This window comes from Aptenodytes patagonicus, chromosome 1 (assembly GCF_965638725.1).
Source record: "Aptenodytes patagonicus chromosome 1, bAptPat1.pri.cur, whole genome shotgun sequence".
Classification (NCBI taxonomy): Eukaryota; Metazoa; Chordata; class Aves; order Sphenisciformes; family Spheniscidae; genus Aptenodytes; species Aptenodytes patagonicus.
Window position 1 is genome coordinate 102386802 of NC_134949.1, and position 26646 is coordinate 102413447.

The 26646-nt window shown below is 36.6% G+C and overlaps 1 protein-coding gene across 4 annotated transcripts in view; it reads left to right on the forward strand.

The window, feature by feature from the left end:
• The window catches only part of EPHA6 (EPH receptor A6), a 526124-nt gene that overhangs the window by 18895 nt on the left and 480583 nt on the right, over nt 1-26646 (forward strand). For all 4 annotated transcript variants that reach the window (XM_076350956.1, XM_076350973.1, XM_076350963.1 and 1 more), the window contains exon 2: nt 19457-19521. In XM_076350956.1, the coding sequence (XP_076207071.1) occupies nt 19457-19521 (65 nt within the window). The remainder of the gene's footprint in view (nt 1-19456; nt 19522-26646) is intronic.

Genomic DNA, 26646 nt, shown 5'->3' on the forward strand with positions numbered 1-26646 from the left:
ATCTTTCCATTCGCAATTTTTATCCAGCTACAGTATTGTAGGAGGAGTTGTATCTCTTCTTTTGGGTTTTGGCATGCTGTTTTCACCTCTCATTCAAGAGGTATCTGATCACTGTGACAGTTACAGTTGCCTTTGCCTGTTCTTCATGCTGTTTTAATTCTTTCTTTATTGAACAAAGGTGGCCAGAACCATGTGCAGTTCTGCTGGTGAGATTTTTCTGGTACTTTGTGCAACAGTAGCATTTTTATTAGAAATACCTGACACTTTGCACGATCGCATTTGTCTCCTTCATTCCTGCGTCATTTGATTGGTCCTTGGTTGGCTTGTCATCAGCTAAGACGTGCACGCCTGTTTGGCTCCCTCTTCATAAAAGAAATTCTCCTTAGCTCCCTTTGGATTGTCTTACGATTTGTATTTAATGTCCTACTTTCTTTATTATCCCGTTCCTTCTCTCCCCATAGCCCCCCCTACATAGTGTTCCAGCCTTCAGTTGTGTTGACAATGCCTCCCAACTTTCCCATGGAAAAAATCTCATTAGAACAAACCTACTCTGGCCAAGGACATTACTTAAATATTAAATAAGATCAGTGTCTTGACTAACCTTTGAGGAATTGCACTACGAATTGCACAGTTAAATACTGTCTGTCCCAAAAGCATGCCTTTTATGCTCTTCCTCACCTCTTTTGCTCTCTGCTTGAAGCAGGTAAAAACTTTTACAACTCAGTTTCCTAACCCAGATTTATTTCTGGCATTTGTACAACAAAATGTACATGATAAGCTAGAATGTTCACTACTGATACGGTGTTGCCACACAAATAATAATTTAATGATATCTTAACTAGAAAAACACAAATCATATTTCATAATTTTTGTAGATTCAAAACACTTTTCAGTTTGTATAAGACTGAAATAAGGCTGAAAAAGTACTGCATTCTCAAAGTCAAATTGAATGAAATTATCCTCAAATTCAGCTGTAATTTTACCTTAATGCATTATAATTCAGGTGTCAGCTTTTTCTTCCATAATTTGATTCTGCTTGGCTATTAGGATCGCTCAGTACTTACTCTGTTTTATTGCTCTTAGATGAAATAAATTAAGCTGTATAGCAATATAAAAGATAAATTCATTGTTATAAATTTGGCATTTACACAAATGAAACATCTTAAATTCCCCCTTCATCTGTTTTAAATTAAGTATGAGATTTAAATCACTTGTTCTGATTGAGAGCAAGCACTGGAAATGAAGGGACTGTGGACAATCAAAAAGCACACTGAGGTTCTGATCAAGGCATTCATTACTGTTGGTGGGAAACAATGTTAAACAATAATTGATTGCATTCATGTAGAGGGTAGAGAAACCTGCCATGAGATAGTATTAAATTTATAGTCTGAGAATGATTTTGAACAGGTGGGAAAGTGAGAGTAACACACACAGTATTTCAAATTGCTCAGGTACGGTGGTAGTTAGCTCTTGTAAGAAAAGAGGCCTTAGATCAGTGTGGGTTTATGAAATATGTGTAATATCTAAAATTGAATACAAATTTATTATCTCCCTTTATTGTTGCTTTTTTAACTAGGGATGTAATTGTATACTTAATTTTCATCCTAAAATATTTCCTTTTAGCACTGATTCTCTCCATCTCATTCCTTATTTAATTCTCATTATAATCTCACTAATCCTTTTTATAGGTAGAGAAAAAATACATGTAAGTAAAAAAAAATGTTTGGCCTGAAACTGTTCCTAGATTCAACACTTTTCAGTTAATGTATGCTAACTCTATTGAGGATACAGTTTACTCCAGAATAACTCTATCATTACTGAAAATGAAATCTTGTTTCTTGCAGACAGCTTCTATCATGCAATCTGAAATGAGAAGGGAAGACAGTGTCAGTTGTCTTGGTTTTAATATGTCCTGTAAATTGCCACAGTTTGAAAGACTGTGATTTGGAATTTTAGACAAATCAGTTACTGATGATATATTTTGGATTCTAGATACAATTCTGGTGACAAGTTGTCTTAATGAAAGCAAATATGTGCAAAACCTGTTAGCTGCCTCCCCTTTCCAACTTGTACATCATTCCTGATGTGCAAAGAATAGTGAACATTTCTTTTTAACAGAATCGGTGTTCATCATCTTCCCATAGAGCCCATCTATCCATTACCACTTTTCAGTGCCTTTCCTGACTGTGTAACAGTCTCCAATCCACGTTTTCGTACAACCCTAGTACTGTCTTCCATTGTGAATTTTTTTGCTGTTCAATGCAACACATTTTTCCTTCCTTCCTTCCTTCCTTCCTTCCTTCCTTCCTTCCTTCCTTCCTTCCTTCCTTCCTTCCTTCCTTCCTTCCTTCCTTCCTTCCTTCCTTCCTTCCTTCCTTCCTTCCTTCCTTCCTTCCTTCCTTCCTTCCTTCCTTCCTTCCTTCCTTCCCTCCCTCCCTCCCTCCCTCCCTCCCTCCCTCCTTCCCTCCTTCCCTCCTTTCCTTCCTTTCCTTCCTTTCCTTCCTTTCCTTCCTTTCCTTCCTTCCACCAAGTCTTCCCACACAAACGTTTGTCTTCAGGCTAGCCATTTCTCCTTCAGATTCCTCAATCAATCTTTGGCTCCTCTGAAGGTCTGCCACTACCTCCATAAGACTGCATTTTGGTTTAGCCCCATCAATTCACATTATGCTCTTGCAAAATTCATTGTGTGCTCTAGTCCACCCACTCGATCCATTCTCTGCTCTGTAACCATGCTATAGTGTATTTCTTTTAAAGAAAACTAGAATAGCAAAACATGCAGTCTTGGAAGGCTTCATTAGCAGAACTTAAAAACTTGGGTTGATATTTATTGTAGGTCACTCTGCAACCCAGTTTTCTCTGCTTTAACTACATCTGGACAATCTTCAATGAAAGGTGAAAGCAAAAGATTCTATGGAACTGCATATGTTGGGGCTTCAAAGGAGGGGGTCTGTATGAGCTACAGAATTTCCTAAAGGAGGAGCATAAAGTGCATTCATCATATGCTTGTCAAAGTACTTATGTATAACAAACTTTCTTGGGAAGAAGTACAGGGGCAATAGTAATTTTTCAGGCTTGGTCTTTGTTGTGTTGGTAAAAACGATTTCACACTAGATCACAGAGATATATATACACACTGGATACATAGATATGTAGATAGATGTGAACCTCATGAAATTCAGCAAGGCCAAGTGCAAGGTCCTGCACCTGGGTCAGGGCAACCCCCAATGTCAATACAGACTGGGGGATGAAGGGATTGAGAGCAGCCCTGCCGAGAAGGACTTGGGGGTACTGGTGGATGAAAAATTGGACATGAGCCAGCAATATGCACTCGCAGCCCAGAAGGCCAACCGTATCCTGGACTGCATCAAAAGCAGCGTGGCCAGCAGGTCGAGGGAGGTGATTCTGCCCCTCTGCTCTGCTCTGGTGAGACCCCCACCTGGAGGACTGTGTCCAGTTCTGGGCCCCTCAGCACAAGAAAGACACGGACCTGTTGGAGCGGGTCCAGAGGAGGGCCATGAAAACGATCAGAGGGATGGAACGCCTCTCCTGTGAAGAAAGGCTGAGAGAGTTGGGCTTGTTCAGCCTGGAGAAGAGAAGGCTCCAGGAACACCTTATTGCAACCTTTCAATACTTAAAGGGGGCTTGTAGGAAAGATGGGGACAGACTTTTTACCAGGGCCTGTAGTGACAGGACAAGGGGCAATGGTTTAAATAAAAAGAGGGTAGATTTAGACTGGGTATAAGGAAGAAATTCTTTACAATATGAGGGTGGTGAGACACTGGAACAGGTTGCCCAGAGAAGCTGTGAATGCCTCATCGTTGGCAGTGTTTAACGCCAGATTGGACGCGGCTTTAAGCAACCTGATCTAGTGGAAGATGTCCCTGCCCATGGCAGAGGGGTTGGACTAGATGATCTGTAGATGTCCCTTCCAATCTAAACCATTCCATAGTTCTATAATTCTGTGATATACTGGATAGCCTTCCCAGACAAATTGAGCATTTTCACTATATTGTAGTCTTCAGATAGGAGCAAAGAATAATTTTTAAATTATTCCCTATTTTTCCTTTAATAGAGTAATTCATCTCCACAGTCATGGTGCTATTCGTACCCTTCTCACATTTTCTGGGCTCAGACATTTCAGACAGAATGGCAAAAGAAGGAAAAAAAAATGTTTTGAAGAAAAATGGTATAAAGCAAATTTTAATTCAAACATTACCTTTGCAATAAACATTAAAATATAAAGTTTCCCATATTCTGCAGTAACAGTGTGGATGTAGTATTATATAGTCTATATTTGGCATTGCCTTCGAAGTCCCTTGGCAGTGCTCCAGCAATCTTCAGCGACATTCCTCTTGCATCACTGGGTTGTATAACAGGCACTTAAGTCTCAAGTAGCCCTTCTAAGCAGTGCTTTGAACTAAGTAAGTCACCGAGTGCTACTGCATTTCCAGCAGTAGTGATGCAATCCTATACCTGCCCAAGACGGGCAGGTGCCCAAGACGTGTTCATTTCAGGTCAGTGGAAGTCTCACAAATGCTTTCCACCTTCATGTGTGTTACATATGACAACCCCTTGTTACCAAAAAGACTATTTCCAGTCATATCAAAAGTGACTGTTTTTACTTTACACTGTTCTAGCAGGAAGTTTTTTTGGTATAATTATTTTTTAAAAAGTATTAGTACTATGCTCTTAGGTTCCAACATTTTTTTTTCTTCTGCTGGCGTTTAAAGAGCTGTGGACTAGGAAGAGATATATTGAAAAATGTTCCCTGCATCATATCCAAATCACCTCTTGCACTCTAGAAAATTTGAAAAAAATCCTAAAGTAATATGGAAACGCAAACTTTTTTACTTTCTCTTCTTGATGTGAAATCAGAAAAAAAAGTTTGTTTTCTCCAATTAGATAATCATATAGTCACAAAAGAAAAAAAGTCGGTAACTATATACTGTTGAATGAGACCAGTTATTCAACAGACCAGGCATAACAGCTTACTACATGAATGATGGCAATCTCAGATCTATTTTATGCTCTTCAGTTATTTTTGAAATTTTAATCTCCATGTATGTGCATTACAAGTATATCATTCAAAGCTCAAAGTCTGTATATAGTAGAGGTGAGTACTCTGTGCTGTCCAATCTTTTAAAGCAATTTGATTTTTGGTTAGATAGTCAAAACTTATTTCCTGTCAAGTAAATGACAGGATATTGTATATTTATTTGTTGATAACGTTAAAAGCATTGGAAAGCTGATTATTTTGTAAAAACAATTGAGCCTTCACACTGATGTTCCACTGTAGGTAAAGAGACCAAGACTTTCAAAACTACCAATTATTAGCATGTACTTTAGCTTGACAGCCTGACCTAGCACCTGTAAAATGTTCATGCTGTGAAAGCTTGGTGCTTGACACCATAAATTATAAATGAAGAGCTAGTGGAAAAAGTGACAGACTGACTCAGTGAAAGAGAGAATTACAAAGCTGAAAAACATTAAACTGACTGGCTGTGTGGATATTTGATCAAAGGAGGTAAGAAACATTTTATCATCATGAATATAAACCTGGGGTATCTCTGGGAATATTTGTCGTGAGTGGAACAACTCTTCTTTCTAATAAGTTGCATTTACTTTGGTATATTTTTGAGGCTCTGCACTAAAAAAAGAAAACATTTAATATAGCCAAATGTTAACCTAATGTTTTCTGAGTTGCCTTTGTGTTCCCTCCTGGAAGGTTTTTTTCATATGAGTTCTGCTAAACTCTTTTTCTGTACATCATAGTCGCTTTCAGACTACAGCAGTGAGGCAAACTATATTAAATATTTCACTTCTAAAGTAGATAACTTACCCAGCAAATGAGATGCCACTTCAGGAATCAAAGGAGAAAAACTGATCATTTTGCTTGAGAGCATTGATACCTTTGAAAGTCGTGACTGCTTCTGCTTTGATGTGTCCACAGGTTGTGGCTGTACTGATGCCTTGCCTTAACTGCTGACAGCTAAAATCATTACTAACCACATCACCTTTAACAAGCAGAAAAAATACAAATGGAGGCTTGATAGCCCTCCCCTATCCTTTGTATGTCGCTTGCTTTCATTAGGGAGATCAGGGAGCATGTCCTTTTATTTGAGTATGAAATACTAACTTCATCCTGCTTATATGGCATTGGCATAGATCTGTAATGGATAATAATAATAAAGTCCTGTCACTTCTGGAGGCTCATTTATATGACTCGTGGATAAATTCTGGGTGGTAGTTCAGACTGCAACAATGCAACAGATGGGGATTGAACAGCTATGCTTTTCCACCCTCTGTACACTTCATACAGACATTGTTAGCATTATTGTTAGCTTGGGAAAGCAGGGTAGTCAAGATTTGCCATTCATGGCCTATATGAACTCTGTGCTTTCTGTATTGTAGCTTTTCTGCCTGCAAAATAGGAATGACCGTGTTTCATTTTATGATGTAAAAATATGGACTGAATGTAGGTAAACTCTTATTTAGTTGCCTAGAGTTAAGAAGTTACGCTGAACTAAGAAGTAGTAGAAGACAGAGAGAGAGAGTAGTAAAGAGTCTTTGGCTTCAGTGGACGGGTCTGTGCCACCACAGAAGTGCCTGCCTTCTTATTTCATGCCTGGAACTTCCCCAACTGTTGTTCCCACCTCTGATTTGCCTGTATGTCAGAGTTTCAGACTCCTGATTCTTGCTCTCAGCCTGTCTGAAGCAGCATGCTCTGCAGCTCTGACTGCACCTGCGAGAACACGCACCCACAGTTCTTGAGCTAGAGATTCTTGAACAGCTCTTCATGGGGCTGTGCTGCCAGTCAAGCACGAACTCTCTTTAGTTGCTTCAGCCTTTGTACCTCTCCTAACATCTGTCTATTCTGTTCCTCAGAGCCACCAAACAGCTAATTTTTCATTATGGTTATTAAGTAACTACTTGAGTAAGCAGTGGCCATCTGTCTTCCCAGTCCCCATTTGTCACTTTATCAGCTGTCTTCTTCAAAACTTCTTTCTTTAAAGGGACTGCTGTGGAAAAGGTCTGTATTGATTCTGGTTGAATGTACCACTTATCCACCTTCCCAGTTATGTGTGGAGCAAAGGCAACAAAACCTTGCAATACCACTTCCGACTTTACTAATAGAGAGGCTAGGTCTTTGGATCACTGCAGTGCAAGAAAGAACGGGTGCTTAGGGTGGGTTTGATTATCCCCATGAACTCCGGTGGGAAGTTTCTACCCCGCCTTGAAGAGGACATCCTAAGAAATGCAGAGTATAGGAGTAATAGCTATGGAATTATTAACTTCGTAACTAGTCTGACTGACAGTTACGTATAGGTGTTATTATACTTTTCCAAAAGCTTTTGTATGTTTTTTCACTTATGAATTGTTGTCATGTAAACTTTTTATTTATTTTATCACCACTCAAAAAAATAGTATAGTAAAAGACATAAAAGCAAATGCTTGTAAGAATGCAGAATAGAAAAGGTTAACAGCAAAGTGGAGAATATTAAATGTAGCATCATGACTTCACAAACCAAGTCCCAATCTAATATGGTTGGCTTCAACACACAAGTCATTTGTACTTTACCAGTGCAAGGAAAGATAAATCCATTTGTCTGAATTTCACTTGTTTCTAATTTCCCTAATGAAGATATACTCAGGTTAATAAACAGAGCTGACAAAACTGTCAGGTATTCATGTTCATTTAGAAAAATCTGCCCAATAATCTACTGTTGACATGAACATGATGGTGAATTGAATATCAATTAGCTTTTTCAAGTCAGAATGAAAATTATTACATAGGGCAGCTGGGCTCCTATCATAGTTTTGCGACATATTTTTATCAAGGCTATCTCTTGACCTCCAATTATCTCACATGTAAAACCAAAAGCTTAGGAAACTAATACAGCTATGTGACATAAACCATCTCTGGTGTTATTTTCTGGACCTGTGAACAGCATTAATTTATCTCACTTCATTTTAACAGGAATCCTTGCCGAAAAGGAATACCTTAGAAATGAAAGCTGAGTCAATGGTTAAGAACACACTGTTTCCCTGGTACCTAAACCCCCTTTTTTCCCATCTCATTCTTTGTGAGGAGTCCATTAAAGTAGGGCAGTCTGCTTCTACCTACCAGGACTTATTCTTCAGTTATGCCTGTCCTGCAGGGCTGACATTGCAGTGCTCAGCCCTTTCTGATGCATTGTAAATGTGGGAATTCATCCCTTCTGGCTGATCTGTGGATTTGAGAACCTCCTCTGTCTTACTCTCCTGTTTGGAAGTGCAGTGTTCAACTAAATCACTTTGAAATCACTTTGACACTGCTCTTGAGGAAAAATCTGCATTATAGGCTAGGAGAGGTAAGATGTTACGTATTTATTCTCCATTCCACAGTTACCTGAGGAAAACTTGGGGGTTCATCTGTTTCTGAGGTAAACCCATTTATTCTAGATCTGAATAAGCTTTCTTTTTACCTCAGTAATTTTGTTTTTCTTGTGCTTGTGAATAAGACTCACGTTGGAGAAGCAAGCATTTATTTTAGACCTCAAAATACATAATGTTTACAGTTGTCTTAGGGCAAAACAACTTGCAAAGCGGCAGAATGCGTAGTTAAGATCTAACTGTGTACAATTTGGGATTGTAACTATTATCCCAGAAAGATTTCAGTGCAGAAATTGTCATGTATTTCTGCACTGACAGATACATTTTCTACATGCTTGGTTCATTTGGTGCCACCGAATGTATCGGGATGATTCTCAAGGCACCGCTTGGTATTCATGAAATGAAACACGGAACCTGCCTGACTGGGAAAGGCCATATCTTTTACTGACCGGTGTAACGTGGCTGTGACTAATAAATTGTTTAATTTCTCCTCTTTCTTTGGAATATTTGTCTGTATTATGAACAGGGATTAAAGTTGTGTGATGAGGCAGCACTTTGATATTGAAAAAAGAAAGTCAGTGTGTTATCCTAGTAGAATAACCATTTAAAGACTTCTGTCCTTCATAAGTTGCTTTAGAGAGACGTTCACCATCAGAGTGTTCATATATGCATGTGCAGAAAAACCATTAAAGCATGGATGGTTACATCGGTGTGGAGGTATTATGAATCTCTAGTTACACTCCACAACAAGGACCTCCTGTTGTAGGTCCTCATACAGGGAGTCTTTTCTCAGTTCTGTTGTAAAACAGCAGTAAAGGTCATTTCTTTTTCCTTCATTCATGTGATTATTCTTTTTTGTACACCAGAGAAATAAGTTTCACAAGATGCTTTGTGCAGAAAGCTGCTACCAAGATTTCATACTTCGGCTTAAATAATTGTAAAGGCTAACAGTTGGCCAAATAGTCTCTATTTTAATTGTACTGAGACTCCTTCAGGAGTGAACTCTTCCTGTTACATGATGTCTAAACAGAAAAACCCCTTCATTTAAATAAAAGCATCTAGGCATAATTGACCAATTTTCAGAATGAATCAGTTGTTTCTGTTTTGTTGGTTTGTTTGTTTGTTTAAGAAGTATTTTAACACTATTCTAAGTAATTTTAATGCTATTAAAAACAGGCTACAAAAGCAATGGGAAAAAAGGGAACATAACATTTTACTATTATTTCTTTTGGGTGCAAGGATTCTTGTTTCCTGAAAATAAGTCTGTCTGTGTCAGTTTTTTTTTATCTTACTAGTCTTAAGCTCCAACTTTATAAAATAGATATTTAAATTTGTCCAGTATTTCAAATATTTCCTGATCCTAAAATTAAAAAAATTGTAAATGTCAATCGTGTCATTTAAAGTAGCAGTATGAAAAGATACGGGTATGTTCAATGGGCTGTGTACAGGTTATAAATTGTAAATGATGTAATTGCTTATCAGAGCATTTTGATAGGTGTTTAAAGTATTGCAATTGCTTATTTTACAAAAAAGTGGCATTAGGGAGGAAGTAAAAATGCTCTTGTTAAAATAAGAAATGTTTGTGGTTGGATACCTGAAACCCTAAAGTTAACTTAAAGCTTGACAGCCTGTAGCCACAGACTTGTCACTTTTTTAAATCCACGGTCCTGCTTTCAGAAAGGTAGATGTTAACAATACTAAAAATAAGCCACAGTAAATGGCAACTAGCTGACGGTATGTTCTAATTATGGTCTTTTTATTATTGAAATAACATGTAAGGACTGGTGTCTATTGTTCCCTGAATATGAAAGCCAAAGGCTTTCTCCAGAAGGGCAGAATTTTACGATCATCTGTCAAAATTTACAGTGATAATTTCAACTTTGTGTGAGCCGACACAGGCAGGACACAGGAACAACCACAAAACCACGGATGAAATGCAAAGAGTAAATTTATTTTCGTTACCTTGTGAACCAGGGGATCCCTGAAGCAGCACCTGGCCAGAGGCACACAAGCGGGAACGCGGGCTCTGCAGAGCTCAGTCCTTGCTAGAGGGTCGCCAAACCTGCTGTCTTCACCTGTATATCAGGGATTCATGCAGGCATAGTTTACCACTGTGCTTTGATCTTTCCCACAGCAGGGCAGGAATCTCAACCTCTGAGTCTATCACAGGCCTATGTTATCTAAACACAGATGTTCCACTTGTCAAGCACACATGACTAAACAATGATTAGTATGTTATATGTTTTTCTACACCCCAGCTGCAAGTCACTTGAGTGTGTTTACAATCCTCCTCGCCTTTCTTCTGTTATTTTCCCACAACAGTCATTTGTAGATAAAGGAAATTTAGCCATGAAGTAGACCATTTACAAAGTCTTAGAAGATGCTGGTAAAAGACAAATACCTTAATCCCGTGGTGCTGTAGAAGTCATAAAATGAATTAGGCCTACTTGTAGAATTTTGAGTGTCAAGTATTGCTGGGTTTAATTCAGATTTAACTTTTTTTATAGAGAATTTGGAGGTGCTGAAACACACATTAGATTATTTGTTTAGAATCTGAGGGGGGGGGTTCATCCTACCATGACTACATGACTTGTTATTTGGAACTAATAGTAAAATTGCATTTTTGTTAATGCAAATGTATGTTGAGTGGATGTTCGTATAACTCCCCTTTCCACAGATATAATCATATATGATGTTCATGACTTGTTCTTCTAAAGTAATGTGATGATACAACCAGGGATCAATTACATAGCATGAGTAACAAACATAAAAATCCACATGCAAAAGTGATATGTAATGAGTATAATAATCAGCTTTGGTCTTCAATATGTCTTATCCACGTAATTCTTCAAATGAAATACCATATCATTCTGAGGTTCCATTAGTTGCTACTTCCATTTCACTAGCTTTGGGGGTTTGACAGTATATGGAATAATGGTACTGAAGATTCAGCTGGAATCAGTTGCCTCTGCATCCATCAGTTCTCTCAGTAGGTACAAGAATTACTCTTTCATTTTAAAAAATTACAGAAATTAAATCGCTCAGTGTGGTATCTTACGGTTTTAGGTAGCAAGAACAAAGTACAGCATTTGGTTTACTTATCTTGCTTATTTACATGGTACAGTCACATAAAAATATGCGTTCCATAATCCAAATTCAATAAAGTCTTCCACCAAAAAAGTATAAGAGGAGAATAAATCAGAGCTTCATCTCACTTTTTCTATTTAACACTTAATCCAGTGAGGTTACTCTGATGTAACTGAGGGGTTTGCAATGGTTGGCAATGCTAATAATAATACAAGATGAGAATAAAGGGATTCATGTTGATTTTTCAAGTGAGAATGGAAGAAAGGCAATGTGAAAATGGATCATGTAAAACTGAAGCTTTTGGTATGAAAATGTTGGCTTACGTTCCAGTGAGAGATGGAGCAATAGGATTACAGCAGCCTTCCACTCTCAGGAGAACATGCATGTTTGCACATAAGGTACGGAAAGGATAATTATATTGGCTCTGAAGTAGCAGGAGCACTATGAAAGTGTAGGAAAGCATAAAATGATATAGCAAAGAACATAAATTTTAATTTCATTTAAAAATTATCTTGCTAAGAAATAGGTAATAAGGTTCTCTAGGAAAAAAGGTTGACTAAAAAAGGCGGGTAGTGGCATTTTATCCAAAAGAACCACTGTTTGTTTTAATCTTGTTAGCTCAGAGCTACAGGATTTGAAATTATATCTATCCAGGTAGTAGTAGGGAATAGTAAGACTGAAACAGATAACTGAATCAAATTAGAAGATAGTGTAAGTTATTCCTTAAGCATCTGTATGTAATGTATGGGAAGAAAAATGGTTCTGTGGGGGAATTAGTTTTTGAAGATGCTCACTGGAGACCTCATGTAACTGGGAATAAAACGCCACCAAGTTAAAGACAGGCAGTTATCCAACATAAAAAAATACTGCACCCAGTCTAATAATGTTGCAAACTTCTTAGGACTGAGAAGGTGAATTTAACATGAATGAGATGTTGGGTTTTGTACATGAAAAATTATTCTGACCAGTTCTCATTCATTAGGGGAGAATTCTAATCACGTGTTTGTGTGAGTGTGCAAATGTGAAAATGAAAAAGGTGAAAGTGGAAATTCCTTTTTAAAATTCTCTATTGAGAAATCATTGTTCAATAAAAAAAGGCCAGTTTTGGATAAGAGCTCAAACCTACGTTAGAGGTAACATGAAAGCAGAAACTAGAAATATAAACACTTGTAATAATTAATGGAAAAGAGAGGATACATGTGGAAATCAAGACACATTAGAGAATATGAAGTGTAGAAAATTGAAAATAGAAGCTAAGTGTGTTAAGTAAAAGCCCAAGTCTTACAACACTCAGGATAATGGGAATTTCTCTGTTGTATTATGAATAAAAATGTTTGTGTGAATGGTATTGAACTATTTTTAGAAAGATGCGGAAAATAAGGTGTTTGGAATTAGGAAAATTAGAAATTAGTAATTTATTCACATAACGTGAAGAATATGAAGTACTCCCCAGCTGGCGTAAATAGTTCTCTTCCAAGAGTCCTGAAAGGATTGGCCGAGGAGATCTCTGGGCTACTGATGGTAAATTTAATGAGTCTGGGGACTCGGGGAATTCAAGAATATTGGAAGAGCTGAGGTGTTAGAGTACTGGTTTGAAAAGAAAAGGGAAGCACCATTAACCAGGTAACTAGATTTTTATAAAAATCACAGCATTGGAGAGGATTTGAAAAGTCATTTAGCTCCCCCCCCTGCCCCAAGGCAACATGAGATTATGTAGAAACCAGGTCTGACAGTGTTTAACGTGTCTTAATAGTGGAGATTCCCCAACTTCCCCATTAGTCTCAACTATCCCTCTTCTTTACAACTGTAGGAGTAGTAAGAATTTTCCTGAAGCCTAACATAAAACTCTTTTTGCTGTAATTTAAATCCCTTCTTCCTTTTTGGCCATTAACATAGAGAACAGATTATTCTCTTCTGCCTTAAACAGCCTTTTACACACTAGAAGATTGCTAGTGGATAGTCCTTCTAATTTAACCTCCAAGGTAAATGACTCCAGTGCACTCAGACCTTCCAGAACACAGCCCTTCTAGAGATCTTGTCATTCCTGTTGTGCTCCTGTGGTGTCTTTGTGACTGATCCAGGTATTTTTTGAAGTAAGCACCGAAAACTCGACACAGGACTGCTGCTAAAGGCTTACAAATGCTGAAGAGAGGGGAAGCTTTACTCTCTATATATTTTGCTGGCTAAAATCCTGTTTGTTTATCTTAGTCAAACAGCGTTGTTGATACTTTGTTTACTATATGATTTGCTATGACTCCTATATACTTTCCCGGCAGAATTGCTATCTAGATAGGTGCTCCTCATCCTTTATTACTGCAGCTTGTTAGTCTTGCCTAAACCAGATAGCTGTTGCATGCAAAATAATGGAAATGCTGGAAAAAGATTCAATTGATACGTATATAATGAATGCCAGTACATTTATGGAAAACAGGCCTGGTCAAAAAACCCAAGCATTCAAATAATTTTTCCCTGTTGATTACATGTTAATTGCCAAAGGTAACTTGCATATTGCATATCTCCCTCTTCTTTCTGTCTTCCTCAAGCAGACAAGCCACAGAGGTAATATGTTTAGATTTTGTAAAGTATGACAAAATATCACAAAGTGTTCTGACAGTAAAAAGCTTACCAAATCTTTTAGTAAATGGATTTGAAAAAACTGAGGTCTAAGAAACCTTAAAGTAGTTTTCAGTGACTGTTAAATCACAGAATTTGAGATATTCCTTATACACCATTCAAAACCCTAACTGGTCAACACTTTTCATTAGTAACATAGAAATAAATATAAAATCAATAGCTGATGAAAGAGTAGTAAGTAAATAAAGAAAGAGGATGTGCAGAGAGAGAACAGCCTTTATCGCTTAATAAAGGTCAGCCCTTAAAAGTAAAACTTGTTTTAATATAAACAAATGGATCTTTGTTCATTCAAGAACAAAAATGCAACCTAAACTGAAAAGTAATGATGAAAAGGAGTGATTCTGTAAAGGACAGTGATATTGATACACTAATAACTGCCTATGAGTGCAATGCTGCAGTAAAAAATAGGCTAATGTGACCTTGGATATATAAACAGGATATAAAAACAGGCAGGATTCTTTATCTTAATGTATACTGTTAGCAGGAATGATTTCAGAATACTGCAGGTGATCCTATTTTTAAAAATGAAAAAGACCATAAAACCTGAAAAAAAAGTGCAGACACTTCAGAAGAGAGCAACAATTCTCTTGGGAGCTGGAAATCAGAGACTTAGAAGCTCAGTGTGTTTGTCTTATAAACTGATTGCAGTCAATAAGTACGTTCTCAGAGAAAAAAAAATTGTGCCAGTTTTGCCTGTTTCTGGGTATCATCTGTGATGACTGCCTACCCTTCTGGAAGCTACTGAAACTTTCCATCTTCTATTTGGGCATCTTTTACCCAGTGCAGCGGAGAGATTCTGCATACGGGAAATCCGTAGTTCCTGGGCGCATGGCGTGCATTTGTGGGCGAAGCCACAGAGCAGACAAATAGGGTGAATGTGCTGCCAGGCTAAGCAGCAAATGCTCCCCGCTCCCAACGCAGGCACCTGGCGAGTCTCTGCCAGCCCAGCAGTTGTCAGCTGGGTGGGATGTGTTGGAGTGAGCTGGTCTGTGTCCTGCCAAGTTGTCTTCTTCTAAGTCTCGGCATTTTTTCTTGGGGTTTTCCCTCACTGGTATTTTTCTGCAGCTCCCTGAGTTACTAGTGTTGTCTTCAGAAATTAATGTCTGTTTGTCATTCTGTTTTCCTTGCAAATCTTTGGCTTACCCACTATAGAGGTAACAGTGAAATCTATTAGTCCACAGTGAGTGGGAGGTCAAGCTGGGTGATCTGATGGCCTGTTCTGATGTCAGACTATGATTCCATGAAGTTGGCTGAAATCCTTTATTCATTTAAAACTGTTAGGTCAGACTGTCTGGAGGTGTGTAAAGAAGAAGAGGAGAAAAGAAACTGGTGAAATGAATGTTTGGAAGGCTTTTTCCTTGGTTGTACAGACAAGATTGTAGTGTTCCTCTTCAGAAGAGTATTTTGGAATTAGAATTAAAATTCCACACCGTCAGCCCTCAGAGCTCTGCTCATCATAATTTTTAATAAAACGGTTCCCTCAGGACTGGGCAAAACCTCTGAAAAGATTAATTTCAATTGTGAAGTCTAATAATAGCAGTGTAAGATACGTCTAAAAAAAAAGAAAACTGGAGCTCAATATGGCATAATGAGTTATAGTAATGTAATATCTATTAAAGTATGTACTGGAAAAAAAAGCTAAACACTTTTAAGTTCTAAGTATGAACCGTGCAGTTAACTAAAACAATAGGTTTACAGCTGTATGTATAAGTCTATATTATTGTTGGGCAAGTGACAGTATCCCTAGCTTGGTTGTTTAAGGAAGGACATGCAGATGCTAAATCTAAGTTCTTTTTATCCAAAGAGATTTTTTTAAAGGGTGTTTGAGTTCATTTTGAATCAGGACATGACTTTGTAATGGCAGATCTACACTCTCACTCTTGTTACTCTGCAGGTTTTACACTCTACGTCACCTCAAAAAACTGGCTGCTACAAGTGGAGGTTGGATGTCAGAAATGTCAATAACATTGCTCTAGTTGCAACCAATTTATTTATAGCTTTTTTTCATAAATATTAACTGCAGTAGTTTCAGACACACTTGCTTATCCTGGCAGTTAATGGCCTGTCCATAATAGCCACTTTGCATGAAGTCTCATTTAAGAGGAATGGGGCTTTTTATGGCATATAAAGGGGTATAAATAAGTAAACACAGGGACAAGGGTCACTAAATATAGCTTCCTGGTTCCATTAACTTTTTAGGGAATTTTCTCTCGTTTTAAGCATCATACGTGTAGTGTCCACCATCTCTTTTTAGTCCCTTTGCATGTGAATTTCCAGTTCTTTAGACACTTTCACTGTTCTGCAGTCAGAGGAGAAGCGTTCATTCCTGCATGTAATTCAGATGTATACATGTGGGCATTCATCTTAGTCTGGATTTTTTTGGCAGAGTGAATTTTCTGCCAAGGAGCTGCGAGTTGGAAGCTTCTTGGCAGTGCAAATTTGTCTGCCATCAGGTCTGTGCTTCTGGGGCTAGACTGCTTCTTAATTACCTCATTTAAAGATAGCTTGGGTATCTCTGTCCCACACTGAAGTCTATCATGTAGATATCTCCAAATCACTGAAGTGTGCGAGGATTTTATTACTTTAGCCGTGTCCTCATTTGTATAGCCAGCTCTGTTGATTTCACCACTTTACTGGGGTTTGTATTTCTTTGCCATAAACATAATGTTTACTTGATCTGCCAGAATTTGCACATTTTTGATTGATAATTATTTTATGTCTTGTAATACAAGTACTGTTGGAAAGACAATCTTTTAATTTTTATGATTTTCATTTCTGGTTCTGAAGGTGATAGCATTCTAATTCTGGTTAGTAGTTGTTTGGTTGTTCGAATTCTCCAGTTTGAGGATCTAATAGATTGGTGGATATAGGTGACATTATGTCAGCATACAAGATGCTTGATATGTAAAACGTATCAAAAATAGTATTTTAACAAAACTCAGTTATTTGATGGGGATCACTTGGTAAATGTATACAACAAATATTATTAGATCATGGTTCAACTAAATTTAAACTTAGCATACTTTCAGTGATGAATTTACTCTATTTTTTAATTTTTTTAATGTATAGCTTTGAGCTTTCAAGCAGTACTTGATTAATTTGTGCAAGGAATTAATTATTTCAGGCTCAACTGAAGAAATGAATTAGTTTTCATTCCTGTATTTTGGGGCTTGTTCCTTGGAAGTATTGGTTTTGAATACCTGGATGATGTTTATTAAATCCTGGTCCTGCTACCACAAAAATTGTGAAACTGAAATGGCACTTCAAGCCCCAACGCTGTTTGTAGAAACAGTTAATTTCTGCCTGCAGATCCATAGGTTTAGCAGTAACATATAGTGTTTTCATTTGATTATTTATTTAATTCTGTATTAAAGAATTAAAATATCATCAGAATAACACCTGATAACTAGCAAGATATAACCTCAGCTGAAAACCAAATATATTAACAAATAGTCCATGTTTGCTGGGTGGAGAGAGGAGCGGAGGAGAGATGGAGAGATGGAGGGAAGAAAACAAACTCCTAAGACGAACTGAAATATTCTCAGAAGCCAGCTGAGCATTTGGTCTTCTCTATGAAAGGGAAATGTCTAAACCCAGTGGCTTAATTTTTTTGGAGGTGACAGCTCCCCAATACATTATAACTTTATTTAGGAAACTGTTGCATCACAGGCCAAATGGCAAGATACTTTTCTGACTCTTCAACAAGAGAATGGTAGCCTGATGCAAACAGAAAATACTATGACAGCTGTAAATCACAGCTTTGTAAGTAAGCCGAAGGCAGCAATAGTCTCAGTGGGGATAGTGGTTCCATTTTTTGGAAGTAAAATAGGGCTTGTAAAAAAATGTTTAATTTATCTTCAAGTTATTCACAAAGCTTCATAGACTGGTGAAGTGGTGAAGAAGTAGAGAGCACAATACTCCCCTTTGTTGAATATCCTTTTTAAAATGTCATTAGTTTCTTCAAATAAATCATTAAACTTTTATTTGGTTAATGCTGAGCTTGTTACCAGACTGTAAATTTGCTGATAAGACTATTTCAGTTTCAGGTTAAAAGTCAACATACATTCGAATATAGAGGAACTCTAATTGTTACTAATACAAAAGACAAAGGAAGATGCTAGGTCAAGTTTCCTCTAATAAGCTGGCGAGTTCACAGAGTTTCCATGCCAATGTGCCTTTTCCACAAGGCAAAAAAATTTGACCTGGCTTCTGCTGCTGCTGCTGCTGCTGTAGTGCTTTATAGAAACACATTATAGATAGCTGTACATTGATTGTTTGGACAGATAAGAGGTGGAAGATAGTGCGCAACAGCATAAAACCCCCAAATGTATGGATACTGGTGTCATGTCCCAAACTAATAGCTTCATTTTTCGCCATCATTTAACCACGCAAAGAAGAACTGGAATTTGTGGGCTGTAAGGAGGAACTGAGCATTCAAAACACACTAACTTGATAATTAAAATAAACTGCCCTATACAATGCTTAATTTTATGTTTAAATCCTAATTCACATTTTGTAAATTAGAGGGTCAGATTAAACAATTCCATTAGAGGGCAGTAGTACATGTAGGTACAATGACTCAGGTACTAAATATTTAGTTTACAGTCAGCTTCCTTATCACTATGAGCTGTGTTCTGTATAATTTTTGCATTATTAGTGAAAGGAAGAGAAAAATGAAGCTAATGTAACTTAACATATTAAAATAATGCAGGAACATTTTGTAATATACAAGTACCATAATGCACATCCTGTCATATATTAAAAAAACAAAATGAATATGGCAGAAATGATGCAAAATATATATAGCAGCTTTCAACACTGTGATATTCCAGCTAAAATATCAGCTCGAAAATTGTTAGTCTTTGTGTTCTTTCTGAATTATACAATTTTTATATTGTATAACTTTATTTCTGGGAAGTTTATTGGTTTTTTTTTTTTAAAACATCTTACTTTTGAAAGTCTGTTTTTCTTTATTTTATTAGCTTCAATGCTTAAGTCCACGTGCAGACTTTCTAGATTTCCAGGCAAGGGATTGCAGAAATGTGCATGCTTATTCAGGCACCTTTTAATGATTAAGCATTGGTAGCATACTGTGATTTGGCAATGATTTCTGCAAAAGATTTAGGTTTTGTATGAGTTGTATCTTCTGAGACATTTGATAATGAAATGTGAGCCATGAAAGCCTAAATGTTTAGATTCTGTTTGTATTCATACTCTGACATTTTAATTGCTTTAATAGCTTTAAGCAGATGTACCTGGCTGATATGGCCAGTTCAATTCATACCAGTTTAATACTTTACTATGTTGTATATGTCTGATCCAAGCAATACTGCAAACATACCATTTCTTTTTCCATTTTCAGTTGTGTTACTTGATACTACAGCTGCCCTCGGAGAACTAGGATGGAAAACATTTCCTTTAAATGGGGTAAGTCACTCACCATTTTGGTTTTATTGTCTTGATTTTGGCATTCTGCCACTGTGGAAGTGAATGGCTATTATACCTGGGTGGATATTCTTACAATATAGACTTGTCAGAAGGATTTTAGCTGTTCTCAGGACTGGAGCAGCCTGTGTTGTAAGTAGGAATAACAGACATGAGAATGACATGAGTACACATTATTAGGCCCTTCTCTTGCTTTTCTGAGTGTTAAGAATGTATCTTACTTTAAATCTGATTCTAACTGTTACACATCATAAGGTTCCATATTAAAAATTCCTACGCTGGAGGAATGTGTTATGACTACATTTTTTGTGAAATAAAAGGAAAAATCAATTTTGATTTTATAACTTGAAACAGTACTTTAATGATTTAAGTGAGGATTAATATAGACTTTACCATTTTGCCAGATGCTATCAGGTTAACTAAATCAGAAGAACATTATAAATATGTTAATGTCATTAAACCAGGCTAAACAGAGAAAATATTTAAATAGTTGGGTTTTTTTTCCTGCACTGACCCTTCTAGATTAAAGTTCGCTATTCCGGTTTAATGTCTTACACGGGTTCACTGTACTGTTAGTACAGATTGCCCGGAGGCACTTGACATTGCATATAGGGCCACAGAGTGTTAGAGGTGTCTGCTATACTTGGAGATGGTGTGGCCAGGTGAGCGTGGCGAAGACGAGCATTTTTACTCTTTGAAGTTCAACCATCAGTGCTTTGCCCGTGGCTACACTTCCAAAACCTGTCTTCTCTTTCCACCCAGCTAATGCACGTAGCAGAATATCAGAGGCATTTGTAGTTTAACTTTTTAATTAAGATGCAGTATACTGGAGCATTTAACACCTATTGTATCAGCTTCTAGTTCTGATGTCACTGTACATATTGTATATCACTTATTATTATATTAGCTGGCATTATCTCTTAATTCTTGTGTATGAGGCATATAATTACTTGCTTCTCTGAAATGAGCTCAGAAAATACTGTTTTTCTCAGTGAAAAATCTTGTTTCATTTTTAGTTATTTTATTTCTTGTGATCTGTTCCAGAAGGAAATAGAAAGTGTCTATCCTCAGCACCTTAATAATCCATTTTTATAAAATGCCTTCTGTGTCTCTGCCCTCAGGGTTTTCAAGCAATGTGACATTTCTTAATCTCAGCCTATTTTCAACTTTATGGAATACTCTTTTTCAGGGTTTTCCAGTTCTTTGTATCCCTAGGCATAATTTCAGTCTGTTACAGATACTTCTGTGTTTTACATTTCGTATGCAGTCTCGTGCAATCTGAGTTATAATTCTGAAAGTTTTATTTCCTTCAAAAATCCTAGACAAAGCAAATACTGTCATATACCATGATGAGAAAATACAGCAAGGAATTTTTTGCTCTAGCTTTGTGCTGAGCTCCATTGAATTGAACAGGGAGGCTGGTATTTGAAAAGCACACAAGATGTAATTTCAGTTATTCTGTAAATACTTAAAAGCTTTAGTTACTCCAATAACAATAACCATAATATACAAGCACAAAAAAACCTGCACTCAAAGTTGATTTAAAACATAGCTATTACAGCATATCTATTTTGCTTGGTCATACATACCTTTAAAATGAGTTTTGCAGCATATTGAAGTTTTCAGGTATCTTAGGACCTTTGCTGTGCTTTAAGAATTGGCAGCACTTACTAGAATACAAGGAGTTTACATTTGAGTCAGTACTTGGGATTAAATTGTTAGAGAATTTCCCAAATAAGTACAATTTTGTTTTTTAAAAAAGTAGCTAGAGTAAATATGTGGGAGAAAAGTGGTTTGTAGCATGAGGAAAACATACAGAATAAGGCTTCCTGGGACATAAAATAGGCAGAAGAGGCAGGAGTGAAAACTGTGAGAGGAACTGGATAAATTAATTATTATGGAGAGGTAGTTAAGAGAAGTGTGCATGTACTGTTAACTCAGGAAGAAAATATGTCTAAACTGTTGATGAATTAATCTAAGCTGTAAATGGGATAAAGATTCACGTGCACTACAACAAAGAAGTTTTTGAACAAACTTTTTGGAAAGTTGTACAGGTGAGAATACATGATTTGGGGAAGCATGATCCATTTAACAGAGAGACTGTAAGATATTGGGCACACACAGCAGGAGATGACTGGATATGCTGACAAACAAGGTCCTCCATTTCTCACAGTGCAATGAAGGAAAATGCCTTAGGTCAGCACTCCAGGAAAGGCTGCTGTGAGCAGTAGGACCTACTGGCAATGCTGGACCTCTGAAGCGGTGCAGGAAGAAGGAACAAACAAAAACCAAAAATAAATAGTGGAGACGAATGACTTATATGAAATGAGAGTTATTTCTCTCACTGAGAGTTATGCAGAACTGCTGATTAAAATCGATGTTTGCTGATTTTTCAGGGTTAGTGTCGTTCTGACAAACTTCATTAAAATATACCAGATGTACATTTTGGTTTAGATATTTGATCATACTGAAAAATCGCATAAAGCTATTAAAATATGAAAAGTTACATTACTTTGGCTTATAAAACACTAAAGACACTAAAGTTAAAAACTGAACTGGAATGTATTTCTAAACTGTTTCTATTTAAATTATTCTGGGATCCTGTACCTTACACAAAGGTAAGAAGAAAATTGAGCTTACAAGTGCTCATGTACTTAACAGAATATGACATTTGTATGCTTCTTCATGTCACTTTTGTATGCAACCTCTGAAACAAAAGGCCAATGTTCATGTTAATTACTACTTGATTCTTACTAAAATGTAAGGCAAAATAGTGCTTTTGGGGTTGGCTAATAACTCCTATTATACTTACTGATTTAGTAAAGAACGGTAAAACTGTTGTCTTTCTAAATCTTGCACAAACATCAGAGATGTTGTTTTATGCCCACAGTGCTGTCTAATCTGAGTTACTTATCTGTCCTAATACAATTCAGAATATGGCATAATTATTGGTGTGATTGAGATTATCACTGCAGAAATAAGAACCTATTTTGTCCCATGATGGGCACATCAACATTTTCCCTTTTTCTGGAGGAGAGTGACAGGTTTTGGTTTGTCTGTGCTTTTGATAGAGATTTTTGTGCAGATACTGTGTAAATCTTACATGTTACTTTAATCAAACTCCCCCCCCCCCAAAAAAAAAAAAAAGTGTGTATGTGGTGTCTACATATGTAAGAAAAATGTCATTGACATACGGTTACTACTCTGATGGACGTTTTTGAGGTTAGGAGGATGGGACGATAGGTTTTCTTGAGACTGTGACATTAACAGAAGTCATTAATTTACTGGCATACTCAGTCACAAAGAATGTTTCCATTAAATTAAACAGCAACTGAAATATTAGTGCTTGGGATTTGGGTAATATTGAGTATGCCTCAGAGATTTTAAACTAACAGGCCAGGGTGAAGTAGGAGAAAAAATTAAGAGGTATTCTTTTGGAATTTGCAGAACCTTAACCTTCACCTCCCAGACTTTTTATTTATCGTAGATTTGTAACGTAATGTTTGCAAGCTTCCAGCAGTTTTTGTAACCTCTAGAGGTACCTACCCAAGCAAGTAAAGATAACAACACAGTAGTTTTGTATGTGGCATTTGTATGCAATCCCATCATTTAGCTGCAAAGATGAGTCATGCACAACTGTGTTATCCATTTCTTGGTAATATAATATGTGATTTTATTTTTTTGTTTTCTTCCCAGTTATTGGTACAACCTTCCTGAAACATGAGAATACAGTAGTTTTTCTTATAAATGTGTTTTCTTTATTTGCTTGTCGGATTTTTTCCTTGTATTTTGAACAGGTAATAAATCAAGTGCTTAGAGCTACAAAAATGCAGCGTAAAACATTAATATCTTTGAGGTCAATAGAATCAGCTTTTGTTGATTGAGTTCCAATTTAGCTTCTCAGTGATGGGCTGTCTAAAATTTCTACTTTAATAATGGACACATCTGATACTTCCTCTGTTCTTTGGGCTGTAGTTCAAAATGACTGACTGATTTATGAAAAAGCATGTGCTGTGGAATGAAAGTAGATATTTACTGAACAAACTGTCACTCCATAACCTTGAAAATACAGAAAAGTTTTTTTGGATTGGTGCAAAAAATGGGAAGGAACCCCTTCATAGGTTTCAAAAGAGGATGTGGATGTGAGCTAGTGGGCAGGCTAGTTGAGTTCATGTGAACCATTATCCAGGGTTCCAGCTGAAGCTGGTTCGCTGACCTTGGAGACAGGGTTATTTTTCTCAGGTTTTCTCACTACAGCCTGTGGTGCTGTGGCTGTTAGAAGGGCAGTTTTTTTCTAGGGGATTAAGCACTGTTTAAGTGGTTAATAAGGTTTTGAAAATTAGGGAGGAAAAAAACTGAAAGCCTAACTGAAATGTAGTGGTCCACAACCTTCACTTACCCATTAGCAGTAATACTAATAAAATAATGTACCTTGGGCAGCTCCAGTTGTTGGGTTTTTTCCTTCTGACTTCAATGTAACTTTTTTTTTAATTATTATTTATTTCCCATTGCATTAAGCAATGTAACACAATTTTGTGAGCAAAGTTTGCTCATGAGCTGTGGTTTGGAGACGGTTGTGATAAGGGCCTGCCTATTCCTGATAAAATTCTACCATAAGTACTACTATAGCAATGCCTTATTTTGCATGAGCTGAATCTACTTTGCAACGGTTAATTTGGAATAAAATGTTCTTATTTGAAGAAGAAAATTAATCATGAAAAAATATTCTGCTTCTAACATTAATCTGAATCTTAACTTGGGTGTAGCCACTTCATAAACTCCAAAAACATTTTAAAATTAGTGTAATAGAAGGGCAAGGTGACTCATAACACAAGGCTGTGAGAAATTATTTACATGTGGAAGGGGCTTGTACAAGCTACCTTGACTTGTCATGGTAGGCAGAATGTATAGCCTCAGCGGTAAAGAAGTCCTCTAAATTATTTGACAACTGTGTGAGTGATGAAACTATTTTAATCCCAGTTCCTGCAGTTATTTGAACAGCTTCCTTGTCAATTGGTAATTTTCCTATCGATTTATCCACAGAAGTAATTCTGTTTTAAATATCTTCTTTCTTTGGGGGACCTTTTAAGATTTTTATTAACTCTCACTAATATACAGTTGTAGGGTTTTTTTTCTGTTATGAATTTGTTGAGACGGAACTTGTGAAAGTACTGATTTTTTTTCCCCCCTACCCTCTGTCTTAAAATAATTGTTTTACAGTATATGCATCAGTCAACAGTTCACTTTTTAGCTCCTTAGCTAATTAGAAGACATTTCTATAGTTTATGGTAACACATTTTTGAATGGCTTAGTACTGTTTGTCACCAGTACTCACTTAGTGATTTTTTTTATTTTGTAATCTGAGATGATACTGAGGTTTTGCAGTGCCAACCTGCAAACATTTCTTTCAATGTAGCTGCATCCATCTTCACCTTCATTTTTAAGTGATATCTCTGAAGGTGATTTGGCCAATATGTCTTGTAACATTCTTATACACTACTTAAGATATTTAACTATTAATTTTCTTAAGTGGATTGATTATTTTTTAAAATTCTCCTAATTTCCTTTGAAGTCACATAAAAACAAAACACTTCTAAAGAAAGAGCAGCTTAGGCCCATTCCTTTATTAAAACTATCAATAAACAAAGCAATTGGCAAAAAAAGTAGCACTCTCCAATACAAAGTCATTGGATGCATAAAGAGTAGAAAACTCTTTATGTTTTCTTACACTTTCTTAAGTGTAAGAAGTTAGCTAAGAAAGTTGACTTAAAGAAAAGAACAAAGAAAGAAAGGCAGTACGACTTTACTGTGTGAAACGATAATACAAGTGTCAGGTTCAGCTTTAGGCACAACACCCAAAACATAGTAAGGAGTATAAGGTGGGGAAATGATAAATAAGAGAACAGAGCAAATAATGTGAAAGTGGTAAAAGATAGCAAGTTAAGCAAGTAAAACATAAGCATGTATCTGAGATATAAGACTAAGATGTGCAGAGTGAAATCACTAGTACACAAACAGAAAGTAAGGTTAGTGCATTAAACATGGTCAGGTAGCAGTATGGCATCATAAGAAAAAGATAGGGAGCGTATGGTAGATAGGGTGATAGTCGGTGTCCACACTTTAGTTCTGCATTTCACATTATCTTGTTGTCTACAATCGGAGAACTATGTTTTACAAAAGATAACAACAAATAAATAGTACAGATTATAGTGTGAAAGAAATGCAAATTCTCCTAACTGTAGTTCCCAGTTATTTGGATTTGTCTATGAAATAGAAACCAGGTAAGTTATGTGTATTTGTAAACATATAAATTTGCATATCCACATGGCTACTACAATATTGATTTTATGGATGACTGTGATTTGAACATTTCATGTAGCAGTGTGAATTGCAATATCATCAGTACTTATAATCTTCATTTTTAATACTGTAACTATTTGAACTCAATAAATTCTTTATGACCAGAAGGAACAATTCATCAGATCGCCCTTACATCAGAGGCTGTAAAATTTCAAGCCTCGCCATTGCGTTTACTCAGTAACAAGTATTTCACTGAAGTATATTTTTTTAAAAGACATCAAGAAACCATAATTTGCCTTGGTAATTTGTTCCATTATTTAATTAGATTGCTCTTTAAAAAAGGGTTCCTACTGTCAGATTCTTCCTTCTCAGCCTCATACTATATCTAAATTGATGAAGTCCTTCGTTGCGCCTCCTACTTCTCCGAAGTTCAAATCATTGTGTGGCTCTTCTTTTTTGAAAATATGGACACAAGTATGTAGTATTTACAGTCAATTTAATTATTTTCTACAGTTACAAATCATCATGCCACTTTTCTTTACTGTTCTGTTTAAACATCAAAGAGATCTCACTAGGCTTTCTCACTACAGTAATAATATTCAGAGCTCATGTTTGGTTGATTCTCACTGTAACTCATAATAGTCTTCTAGAACTGCAGTTTTATACCACATAGTAATCTATCTGTTAGGTAAAAGAGGTATTCCTGCTCCTAGATATGTAAATATACATCATCCTCCAGTGAGTGTTCCTAAACAAAATATTTATATCATCCTGTGTGACTTTTGTATTCTAAGTATTTACGAAACA